Source organism: Bufo gargarizans, chromosome 7 (assembly GCF_014858855.1).
Source record: "Bufo gargarizans isolate SCDJY-AF-19 chromosome 7, ASM1485885v1, whole genome shotgun sequence".
NCBI lineage: Eukaryota > Metazoa > Chordata > Amphibia > Anura > Bufonidae > Bufo > Bufo gargarizans.
Genome location: NC_058086.1, coordinates 170,950,627 through 170,963,952, shown reverse-complemented (window position 1 = coordinate 170,963,952; position 13,326 = coordinate 170,950,627). Strand labels below are relative to the sequence as shown.

The 13,326-nt window shown below is 46.0% G+C and overlaps 1 protein-coding gene across 4 annotated transcripts in view; it reads left to right on the top strand.

Moving 5' to 3' along the window:
• The window catches only part of CNTN4 (contactin 4), a 184,498-nt gene extending 177,483 nt beyond the window's left edge, over positions 1–7,015 (top strand). For all 4 annotated transcript variants that reach the window (XM_044300930.1, XM_044300928.1, XM_044300929.1 and 1 more), the window contains exon 23: positions 2,722–7,015. In XM_044300930.1, the coding sequence (XP_044156865.1) occupies positions 2,722–2,822 (101 nt within the window). In that variant the 3' untranslated portion in view covers positions 2,823–7,015. The remainder of the gene's footprint in view (positions 1–2,721) is intronic.
• Positions 7,016–13,326: the final 6,311 nt, after the last annotated feature.

The window sequence follows — 13,326 nt, the reverse complement described above, 5'->3', positions numbered from 1 at the left end:
ACACTGACGTGTGCATGAGGCTTTATCTAAACACATCAGCAGCACACATCTCCCTCCTGTCCAGAATGTTACATTGTCTCAGTGCAGGTAACATGTGTCTGGGGCTCACAGAGGATTGTACCAGTTTTCAGCCTCTGGATATAACAGGACTGGCATTGAAACTTTTCATTGTACAGTAATGAACCATTGGTGAGACTGGACCTCGGCCGTTTACATCTTGGTCCGTTTTACTTTCTTGAGTGATCAAAACTTCTATTAAATACATTTCTTTGCTAAGTTGTAGAATGAAGAAGTCTCCCAAGAAAAGCTTCTCCGATTGTGTCCCCATGACAACTCTTCCTCCCTCTGCGCCCAGCCAGCTAGTTTTATCATAGGGACGCTGTTTTCTCATTGTCTTGCCTGTGCTATAATAATGGATGGATCCTGCCTGGTTGCTATGAAGCTTCACATCGCTCCTATATTGGAATCCCTATGACAACACTTCCTGTTCCTTTGCTGATCACTAGACAGTATGGGGAGGAGCGATGGCATGCTGTGGAGGAGATCGCTGCATGTAATAGCAGCCGTCTCCCCGCTAACTAGCAGGCGATTGCTGAGAGGGAACGCTGCGGCCCGTGTAATGCAGGCTTTACACACATGCTCCACCGCACCTTTGTGGGTGCAGATTCATATATCATTTCTGAGAAATTATACAAATGGGGCCACAAGCGCCCTGAGGAGTCTGAAGCCTGGCAAATGCTGCAGGTCTTGTCAGTAGATCCTTCCAATGTTTCCCCCTTTGGTTTGGATTGATGTCTCCACCGTCCTGCAAAGTCACTGACCTAAGCATTGCAGTCTGGCTGCGGCACATGCACATCTCTGAGGCTTTCACCGACAGCAGGGGGAGTACCATGCATGCATCCGGCTGGAAACAAATGATGCAAGCTTGATACCCATCCTGCTGTGGGCAGCAGCCAAACAGATGTACTGTGCATGCACCGCAGCCAGATATAATTACTGGGCATGCACCGCAGCCAGATATAATTACTGGGCATGCACCGCAGCCAGATATAATTACTGGGCATGCACCACAGCCATATTTCAGTACTGGGCATGCACCACAGCCAGATTTCAGTACCGGGCATGCACCACATTCATATTTCAGTACTGGGTATACACAGCAGCCAGATTTCAGTACTGGGCATGCACTGCAGCCAGATTTCAGTACTGGGCACGCACCGCAGCCAGATTTCAGTACTGGGCATGCACTGCAGCCAGATTTCAGTACTGGGCATGCACTGCAGCCAGATTTCAGTACTGGGCATGCACCGCAGCCAGATTTCAGTATTGGGCACGCACCGCAGCCAGATTTCAGTATTGGGCACGCAACTCAGCCAGATTTCATTACTTTGCATGCACCACAGCCAGATTTCATTACTTTGCATGCACCACAAGCAGATTTCATTACTTTGCATGCACCACAGCCAGATTTTATTACTGTGCATGCACCACAGCCAGATTTCAATGCTGAGGTGAGTAACGTTGCACAGTGGTGTAGACATTGACTGTCGTTCAGAGCAGGGTGGGTACCGCACATAAAAACAAAGTCAATCTGCAGACAGATTGGGGGGGCATTTACTAAGCTTGCCCTTTTCTCCATCATTTTCTGCCCTTTTTTCAGGCATTTAGGATTTGATTTATTATTTGGCGCACAGCTGTTCTTTGATGAGCCGTATTTTGTCTGCAGCGCAGGTGTTTTACGCCTGATGGTTTTTAGCAATTGTGGTGCGAGACTATTGCACCTAAATTTATTATTGTGGCACATGCTACCCGGTGTCTATGTGGTCCAGGTTGGTTTTGGCGCATCCATTACCCATATAACGGCCGCCTCTGTGTAGGACAAATATGTTGCCTCGTTGCTTCGTGTGTCATTTTGTTTTCACACCTTTGTCGTGGCTTGTTGCTCCTGTAATTGAGTTCTTTACAGGGACATTTCAGCCCTAGTTTTCTCCTATAAATAAAGGTTTTCCCTAAATAAACAACATTAGAAAAATGTTCCTGGTCCCTTTCCCTACACATTAGCAGAAAAAAATAAAAATCTGACAGTAAAACTTTAGGTTTATCAGACGAAAAACTCAAAGATTACATTGCAGAATACATCTGAAAAAGTGCTCCAAAAAAACTCAATTGCACCTACAAAATCATATACATGAGGACAAAAAGTGCGCCAGCCCCAGAGTGTCGTAGTTTTAAGCCATTTGTACTCTATAAAGGACGGACAAATAAGCGCACATGTTAAATGTGTCCTCAAAGTGTCATAAAATCAGAAAATGGCGCAGGCGACATAAAACACAACAAAACAGGCGCAACAATGTTAATAAATTGTGTGGACACAAAAAACAAGGTTATCAAAGAGAGAATATGCAGACACTTTAGTAAATGTGCCCCACTGTGTCTAAGTTTGCGGCCTGGCGCTGTGTTTGGTCTAAGGCCCATAACGGACCCGTTTAATGAAATGATGATACTAGTGATCTGCAAACCAGCAGGAAGTGTTGTCATGGGGATTCCAAGATAGAACTTGTGTTAAGCTTCAAAGCAGACATCAGGATCCATGAGGAAAAGACAGATCCGGCATCCCTATGATAAAACTGCCGGGCGCAGAAGCAGGAAGTGTTGTCATCGGATTCATAGACAGGAGCTCTTCTCATAGGACATCTGCTGATACAGTTTCCTTTTTTCCAGATGCCTACGCGCAAGGGTCAGGTGCTTCCACGTCAAACGCCTGCACCTTATCCGCCATCAGCACCTTAATGATCTCCCTCACTGCGCGCTCCAGCTTATGACCTCGAGCGTCTCAGACTCCCAGAGACTGGCATCATACTCACGGACGGTGGACCAGGAATATCCTCCACACACAATGGCTCCTTATGGAATATCCTGAGATTGCCCTCAGCTTTTGAGCTTCCTCCTCTCCCTGCGGGGAGGATTTTATGCACTGACGACATCTGGAATATGATGTTACCAAAGCAGTTTACATGCCGTATATGCATATTTTTTATTCTTAATATCTAGTGTTTTATAGGGTTTTTTAAGGTTAACATGATGTAGATATCTACGTTTTTTGCTGTACAATGCTGCAGGTGTCTCATACAACTCTCTTCTCTCCTTCCTTCCTGACCCAGGACTAGAATATTTTATATGCTCTTTATATTTCACATCTCCTGGACCTGCCCATGACCATAAAGCGATGCCTGGTCCTGAGCCCAGTCTCGGATAAGATCCGGCGGGCTGCAGAACATCGTGAGGGTCACGTCGGTAAAATGGTTTCTACCACGGAAAAGGTTACAAATCGTTATTTATAGCTGGATATATAATAAACTAGGACCATAAATGGAGAACCTTTGGTGTAACCATTCCGTCACCTGGATACAAGTATGGAGAAGTTTTTTATTTTTTTCAGATAAGTGCCCGGTTTCCATAACTTGATACAGACTGTAGAGGGAGAGCAGATGTTCTCATCTTGGGGCATAGAGATTGAGCAGTTAGAGGTCCTCTAGGACTGGTTATATTTAAGGATGATCTCCAGAGGAGGTTGAACCAGGTTTTGCTATGTACTATAATGACATTATGAATAGTCAGAGTGGTTTCTGAACATCTGGAGAAGGTGGATCCTACTTGGTTATAGATCAATAGTCAATAGATTATGGCATTATAGATGATTGGAAGATGATCCACCTATAGAAGGTGGATCATCTATGGCTATGATTAATGAGTAGATAATCAGATTATGAATGGTTGAAAGAGTTCCTTACCTCCTAATTAAGGTGGATCATCTTTGGTTATGGGTAATGAGTAGATATTAAGATTATGGATAGTAGGAAAAGATCCTGCTCTCCTACATAAGTAAATGAGCTCTGGTTATGGATAAAGGTTAGGTATTCAGATTATATATGATTGGAAAAGTCCCTGGTCTTCTATAGAAGATGGATCATCTTTCGTTACAGACAGGTAATGAGTAGATATTAAGATTATGGATGGTAGGAAGAATCCCTAGTCTCATATAGAAGGTGGATCATCTGTAGTTATGGGTAATGAATGGTTACTAAGATTATGGGTGGTAGGAACAGTACCTAATCTCTTAATAAAAGGAACGGGTCCCCTTCTCTTATGTTGATTATGAATGGTTAGAACTACTGATCTTATATGGAAAGTAGATGGACCCTTTGATGCAGAAGATACGTAGATGTTCTAATGATGGATGAGCACCTTTGGTTATAGATTGGGAACACATAGATCTGCAATAGGTATCTTGATTATGGTGTGAAGGAGATGCTGTGGATCCTATTTAGAAGATGGATACTCTATGTATCCAGACGGTAATGAGATGTCTTGGTTATGGATGGTCTGAGGAGTTACTGATCCCCTCTAGCAGGTAGATGTCTTTATTATGAATGGTGGGAAGATTGCCTCTTCTCTTGTAAGTCAACCCTCATATGGACATTAGTAGATATTCTAATGACTGGAGAGGGGAAGAGCTTCTGAAACCTTACAGAAGGTAGAGCATCTATCTCTGAGCAGACTCTCTCATTTATGGATGGCGATAAGAGTTCCTGGTCGGTTCTCTTCTGTCGTGTACAATGACTAGATGTAGAAAAAAAGTCCTAATCTCTTGCAGAAGGTAGATCCTCTTCTTTTATAGATGGTCAATATAGATGAGAAGAGTTCCTGAAGTGCACAGAGATTGAAATCCTGTATGGATACTTTGTTCTGGTGCTATATGGACAGTTAGTAGACATTCCAATATTTTATGGCCTTTGCATAGATGGTAGCTTTCTCAGGCAAAGGATGGAGAATATTTGCTGTAGATTGGAAGTCAAGATCCTGATCTTTCTAGAGTCTGGGAAACCAGGGTACAAATCATAGCATTGACAATGAGCAGAGGTTTTGATGGACAGGACCTCAGTCATAAGCATTGGTCATCTGCAGTCCGGACCGCCACGTGAACCACATACAATGCCATTACTCAGCTACTTCCAGCACTGTATGTTGAGTTTGGACTAATAATAGACCACGTGACTCATACGGAGAGCAATTTGTGTTTTATGAAAAAAAAAAAAAAAAAGTGACCTGCCTACAAAGAGATGACGGAGCACAGAGCCTCCTGTATGTTTATATAATTCCTTAAGTTATGAATGTTCTTAATTATCCAAGTGGAAAAAAATAATCTATAAATATAAATATATATATATTGCAGAGAGTGTATAAAGCTTCCTACAGGGGCTACAATGTATGATATACCTAGAACGTTTTCATAGGATACCTAGAACTTATACAAAAATGACTGTACCTAGATCTTTTTTTTAAACCACATGGAGAGGGTGCACACATAATCAAACGAGTGACTGGTCAGCCCATTGATACCATTTCATATCATCAATTAAAAGAACACTGAAAACTCAGGGTTATGAGCATAAGAAGTGCCGGGTGGCAGCCGCGTTGACTCCCATCGGCACGATTATCATTGTATCGCCTGTTATGATCTAGATCTAGGTACAGGGTGATTGTAAGACGATACCTGACAGAGATTAGGACTGAATTGTTATTTTGTTGCCTTTTTGACCATGGTTAGGTTGCAGTTTGCAGACAAGAGTCTCAGCTGTGGTTTTCTGAGCTCGATTCACTGGAAGATCTATGTTTCCCAAGAACTGAGCAAACCCTGGGGCACGGCCACCATGAGAATTGTCCTCTAGAAGACAACCAGGTTCATGAGCAAAGCCTCTTGAAGGGTTGAGGAGCAACTGGGTCGATGGGTGATGAAGGTTCATGGGTGACACTTGCGAAGTTTCACAAATGAAAAAAAAAAAGTTTCCTTTTATTTATTTCATTTTTAAATTGCACTTAAATCTGATTGTTACAGACGGCATCGTCGGAATTCAAAAATATCTTCAACCTGACGGTAGAATAATTCAGAAGGAACAGCTATCGGCCGAGGTCTCTGAACAGTGATGCACTTTTTTTCTCTTTAGTAATTTATAACATGTTCTTATGTTTGGAAGAAATGATTAAATTGGTTGGTCGCCTTCACTGGACCGCGGCTGAGGTGTCCATGAGCAAAGATCCCAGTTATCACAATGCACCTGTTACAACAATGGAGGCGGGCACAATTTTGGGGAAATTTGGTTCAAAATGGCAGTCTCTCTTGCTTCTGTGTAACAGGTGTGTATATTCAGTGCGGATTCATACATGCAGTCGATGTATGTGAAGAGGATTGTATAGCACTTGACTCCATCAGTTGCATTGACCCAGAATGTCTTGCCCCTCCACCCACAATTTGCTGACATGTAATACATTTTCTTTTTCTCTCTTTTATCCCATTTTATCCTTTTTGGTTGGTTTCTCTTTCCACTTTCCTTCAGTTCCCCTCCTCCATCACCCTGGGGTCCTGTAGTATCTGAATACGTCCCACTCACTTGGGGCATATCTCATAGGAGGCTGTTGTATATTCCATCCTTGACATAGGACTTTGTTTCACGTAGTTTGTACTTTTGATTCTGCGGCTTATCAGAGGAATCTTCAGAGCAGAGATTTCCTCTATCTGTCTCCTGTCCACCCGGAGGAACGCTGCAAGAGGCCGAGAACTGCTTGTGCAATTCAGAGGAGCACGGTTGTACATTGTGAATACAGGGTTACAACAAACCCTGTGGGGAAGGTTGGGGTCATTCTATAGAATACATGATAAAATATAAAGCACATACCAATTAAAGGCACTTTATTTTTTTACCTCTGATCTCGCGCTCTGGAGATTCATGTTCTGACACAATTTTGCTTTTTTTTTGTGATTCTGTTTACAAATATCCAGTATGCAACTTTTTTCTTAAGGTATCTGTACAGAACCATGTCTGCCATGCGGTTAATTAAAATTCTGTTCCTAAGGATCTGTGTCACATAAAGTGATTGGTGATTTATTTCTTGTATGCCGGCATGCACCGTAATGTGACAGATGAAGTCTGGAAACTGGGCGGTAAACAATGGCTGCACCAGCAGAATAGTGAGTGCAGCTCTGGAGTATAATACAGGATGTAACTCAGGATCAGTACAGGATAAGTAATGTATGTACACAGTGACTGCACCAGCAGAATAGTGAGTGCAGCTCTGGAGTATAATACAGGATGTAACTCAGGATCAGTACAGGATAAGTAATGTATATACACAGTGACTGCACCAGCAGAATAGTGAGTGCAGCTCTGGAGTATAATACAGGATGTAACTCAGGATCAGTACAGGATAAGTAATGTATGTACACAGTGACTCCACCAGCAGAATAGTGAGTGCAGTTCTGGAGTATAATAGAGGATGTAACTCAGGATCAGTACAGGATAGGTAATGTATGTACACAGTGACTCCACCAGCAGAATAGTGAGCGCAGCTCTGGAGTATAATACAGGATGTAACTCAGGGTCAGTACAGGATAAGTAATGTATGTACACAGTGACTCCACCAGCAGAATAGTGAGTGCAGCTCTGGAGTATAATAGAGGATGTAACTCAGGATCAGTACAGGATAAGTAATGTATGTATACAGTGACTCCACCAGCAGAATAGTGAGCGCAGCTCTGGAGTATAATACAGGATGTAACTCAGGGTCAGTACAGGATAAGTAATGTATGTACACAGTGACTGCACCAGCAGAATAGTGAGTGCAGCTCTGGAGTATAATACAGGATGTAACTCAGGATCAGTACAGGATAAGTAATGTATGTACACAGTGACTCCACCAGCAGAATAGTGAGCGCAGCTCTGGAGTATAATACAGGATGTAACTCAGGGTCAGTACAGGATAAGTAATGTATGTACACAGTGACTGCACCAGCAGAATAGTGAGTGCAGCTCTGGAGTATAATACAGGATGTAACTCAGGATCAGTACAGGATAAGTAATGTATGTACACAGTGACTGCACAAGCAGAATAGTGAGTGCAGCTCTGGAGTATAATACAGGATGTAACTCAGTATCAGTACAGGATAAGTAATGTATGTACACAGTGACTGCACCAGCAGAATAGTGAGTGCAGCTCTGGAGTAAAATACAGGATGTAACTCAGGATCAGTACAGGATAAGTAATGTATGTACACAGTGACTGCACCAGCAGAATAGTGAGTGCAGCTCTGGAGTATAATACAGGATGTAACTCAGGATCAGTACAGGATAAGTAATGTATGTACACAGTGACTGCACAAGCAGAATAGTGAGTGCAGCTCTGGAGTATAATACAGGATGTAACTCAGTATCAGTACAGGATAAGTAATGTATGTACACAGTGACTGCACCAGCAGAATAGTGAGTGCAGCTCTGGAGTAAAATACAGGATGTAACTCAGGATCAGTACAGGATAAGTAATGTATGTACACAGTGACTGCACCAGCAGAATAGTGAGTGCAGCTCTGGAGTATAATACAGGATGTAACTCAGGATCAGTACAGGATAAGTAATGTATGTACACAGTGACTGCACCAGCAGAATAGTTTACAACCAGAGGCTAAAGTCATGCAGAGACCTAATATTCCTCACACCTGTGCATTACACAATAATTTTTTCCAGTCTACAGTCTTCAATTAAAAAGCCATCAACGGCACAAATCTCTCTTGTCCAAATAGTTTGCTACAATGTATTAGTGCAGGTAATTCTATCAGTCTACTTTGGTTTTTTATACAGTGGGAAAAGGGAAATGGGAACATTTATATACAACAAACATATAAAATAAGAGCACAGAAGTAGAGTTGAGCGAACACCTGGATGTTCGGGTTCGAGAAGTTCGGCCGAACTTCCCGGAAATGTTCGGGTTCGGGATCCGAACCCGATCCGAACTTTTCGGCACTAAAAAGGCTGTAAAACAGCCCAGGAAAGGGCTAGAGGGCTGCAAAAGGCAGCAACATGTAGGTAAATCCCCTGCAAACAAATGTGGATAGGGAAATGAATTAAAATAAAAATTAAATAAATAAAAATTAACCAAAATCAATTGGAGAGAGGTCCCATAGCAGACAATCTGGCTTCCGGTCACCCACCACTGGAACAGTCCATTCTCAGATATTTAGGCCCCGGCACCCAGGCAGAGGAGAGAGGTCCCGTAACAGAGAATCTGTCTTCATGTCAGCAGAGAATCAGTCTGCATGTCATAGCAGAGAATGAGGCTTCACGTCAGCCACCACTGCAACAGTCCATTGGCATATATTTAGGCCCAGCACCCAGACAGGCAGAGGAGGGAGGTCCCGTAACAGAGAATCTGTCTTCATGTCAGTAGAGAATCAGTCTGCATGTCATAGCAGAGAATCAGGCTTCACGTCAGCCACCACTGCAACAGTCCATTGTCAGATATTTAGGCCCCGGCACCCAGACAGAGGAGAGGTTCATTCAACTTTGGGTAGCCTCGCAATATAATGGTAAAATGAAAATAAAAATAGGATTGAATGAGGAAGTGCCCTGGAGTCCAATAATATATGGTTATGGGGAGGTAGTTAATGTCTAATCTGGACAAGGGACGGACAGGGCCTGTGGGATCCATGCCTGGTTCATTTTTATGAACGTCAGCTTGTCCACATTGGCTGTAGACAGGCGGCTGCGTTTGTCTGTAATGACGCCCCCTGCCGTGCTGAATACACGTTCAGACAAAACGCTGGCTGCCGGGCAGGCCAGCACCTCCAAGGCATAAAAGGCTAGCTCTGGCCACGTGGACAATTTGGAGACCCAGAAGTTGAATGGGGCCGAACCATCAGTCAGTACGTGGAGGGGTGTGCACACGTACTGTTCCACCATGTTAGTGAAATGTTGCCTCCTGCTAACACGTTGCGTATCAGGTGGTGGTGCAGTTAGCTGTGGCGTGTTGACAAAACTTTTCCACATCTCTGCCATGCTAACCCTGCCCTCAGAGGAGCTGGCCGTGACACAGCTGCCTTGGCGACCTCTTGCTCCTCCTCTGCCTTGGCCTTGGGCTTCCACTTGTTCCCCTGTGACATTTGGGAATGCTCTCAGTAGCGCGTCTACCAACGTGCGCTTGTACTCGCGCATCTTCCTATCACGCTCCAGTGCAGGAAGTAAGGTGGGCACATTGTCTTTGTAGCGTGGATCCAGCAGGGTGGCAACCCAGTAGTCCGCACACGTTAAATGTGGGCAACTCTGCTGTCATTGCGCAGGCACTGCAGCATGTAGTCGCTCATGTGTGCCAGGCTGCCCAGGGGTAAGGACAAGCTGTCCTCTGTGGGAGGCGTATCGTCATCGTCCTGCCTTTCCCCCCAGCCACGCACCAGTGATGGACCCGAGCTGCGTTGGGTGCCACCCCGCTGTGACCATGCTTCATCCTCATCCTCCTCCACCTCCTCCTCATCCTCGTCCTCCTCGTCCTCCAGTAGTGGGCCCTGTCTGGCCACATTTGTACCTGGCCTCTGCTGTTGCCAAAAACCTCCCTCTGAGTCACTTCGAAGAGACTGGCCTGAAAGTGCTAAAAATGACCCCTCTTCCTCTTCCTCCTCCTCCTCCTCCTGGGCCACCTCCTCTTCCATCATCGCCCTAAGTGTTTTCTCAAGGAGACATAGAAGTGGTATTGTAACGCTGATAATGGCGTCATCGCCACTGGCCATGTTGGTGGAGTACTCGAAACAGCGCAACAGGGCACACAGGTCTCGCATGGAGGCCCAGTCATTGGTGGTGAAGTGGTGCTGTTCTGTAGTGCGACTGACCCGTGCGTGCTGCAGCTGAAACTCCACTATGGCCTGCTGCTGCTCGCACAGTCTGTCCAGCATGTGCAAGGTGGAGTTCCACCTGGTGGGCACGTCGCATATGAGGCGGTGAGCGGGAAGGCCGAAGTTACGCTGTAGCGCAGACAGGCGAGCAGCAGCAGGATGTGAACGCCGGAAGCGCGAACAGACGGCCCGCACTTTATGCAGCAGCTCTGACATGTCGGGGTAGTTGTGAATGAACTTCTGCACCACCAAATTCAGCACATGCGCCAAGCAAGGGATGTGCGTCAAATTGGCTAGTCCCAGAGCTGCAACGAGATTTCGCCCATTATCACACACCACCAGGCCGGGCTTGAGGCTCACCGGCAGCAACCACTCGTCGGTCTGTTGTTCTATACCCCGCCACAACTCCTGTGCGGTGTGGGGCCTGTCCCCCAAACATATGAGTTTCAGAATGGCCTGCTGACGTTTACCCCGGGCTGTGCTGAAGTTGGTGGTGAAGGTGTGTGGCTGACTGGATGAGCAGGTGGAAGAAGAGGAGGAGGAAGCCGAGTAGGAGGAGGTGGCTACAGGAGGCAAAGAATGTTGCCCTGCGATCCTTGGCGGCGGAAGGACGTGCGCCAAACAGCTCTCCGCCTGGGGCCCAGCTGCCACTACATTTACCCAGTGTGCAGTTAGGGAGATATAGCGTCCCTGGCCGTGCTTACTGGTCCACGTATCTGTGGTTAGGTGGACCTTGCCACAGATGGCGTTGCGCAGTGCACACTTGATTTTATCGGATACTTGGTTGTGCAGGGAAGGCACGGCTCTCTTGGAGAAGTAGTGGCGGCTGGGAACAACATACTGTGGGACAGCAAGCGACATGAGCTGTTTGAAGCTGTCTGTGTCCACCAGCCTAAATGACAGCATTTCATAGGCCAGTAGTTTAGAAATGCTGGCATTCAGGGCCAGGGATCGAGGGTGGCTAGGTGGGAATTTACGCTTTCTATCAAATGTTTGTGAGATGGAGAGCTGAACGCTGGCGTGTGACATGGTTGAGACGCTTGGTGACGGAGGTGGTGGTGGTGGTGTTGGTGGTACATCCCCTGTTTGCTGGGCGGCAGGTGCCAACGTTCCTCCAGAGGCGGAGGAAGAGGCCGAGGCGGCAGCAGCAGAATAGGCCGAGGCGGCAGCAGCAGAAGAGGTAGCAGGGGGAGCCTGAGTGACTTCCTTGGTTTTAAGGTGTTTACTCCACTGCAGTTCATGCTTTGCATGCAGGTGCCTGGTCATGCAGGTTGTGCTCAGGTTCAGAACGTTAATGCCTCGCTTCAGGCTCTGATGGCACAGCGTGCCAACCACTCGGGTCTTGTCGTCAGCACATTGTTTGAAGAAGTGCCATGCCAGGGAACTCCTTGAAGCTGCCTTTGGGGTGCTCGGTCCCAGATGGCGGCGGGCAGTAGCAGGCGGAGTCTCTTGGCGGCGGGTGTTCTGCTTTTGCTCACTGCTCCCTCTTTTGCTACGCTGTTGGCTCGGTCTCACCACTGCCTCTTCCTCCGAACTGTGAAAGTCAGTGGCACGACCTTCATTCCATGTGGGGTCTAGGACCTCATCGTCCCCTGCATCGTCTTCCACCCAGTCTTGATCCCTGACCTCCTGGTAAGTCTGCACACTGCAGAAAGACGCAGCAGTTGGCACCTGTGTTTCGTCATCATCAGAGACATGCTGAGGTGGTATTCCCATGTCCTCATCATCAGGAAACATAAGTGGTTGTGCGTCAGTGCATTCTATGTCTTTCACCGCTGGGGAAGGGCTAGGTGGATGCCCTTGGGAAACCCTGCCAGCGGAGTCTTCAAACAGCATAAGAGACTGCTGCATAACTTGAGGCTGAGACAGTTTCCCTGGTATGCATGGGGGTGATGTGACAGACTGATGGGGTTGGTTTTCAGGCGCCATCTGTGCGCTTTCTGCAGAAGACTGGGTGGGAGATAATGTGAACGTGCTGGATCCACTGTCGGCCACCCAATAGACTAATGCCTGTACCTGCTCAGGCCTTACCATCCTTAGAACGGCATTGGGCCCCACCAAATATCGCTGTAAATTCTGGCGGCTACTGGGACCTGAGGTAGTTGGTACACTAGGACGTGTGGATGTGGCAGAACGGCCACGTCCTCTCCCAGCACCAGAGGGTCCACTAACACCACCACGACCATGTCCACGTCCGCGTCCCTTACTAGATGTTTTCCTCATTGTTATCGTTCACCACAACAACAAAAATATTATTTGGCCCAATGTATTGTATTCAAATTCAGCGGGATATAAATTTGAGGCCTAGTATTTAGGCGCTGGGTGACCGGTATGGGTTTAGTGACAGAATTAGACTTGGAAATACACAGTAGCGTGTGTGTGAAGTTATTCTGAATGACCCTATGTGCACCTTCAATATGATCTACCCTTTTAGGGATAGATTTCAAATAGCTCTGATATAGCAGAAACCACTAAATTATGAAATTGCTAAATTGGGAATTGTATTTCAACCCAGAACAAAAAATGTGCTTTGACGGACACTAAATAACTTTCCCAGCTACAACAGGACAACGGTAACGAGAGATTTAGCGGGATATAAATTTGAGGCCTAGTAT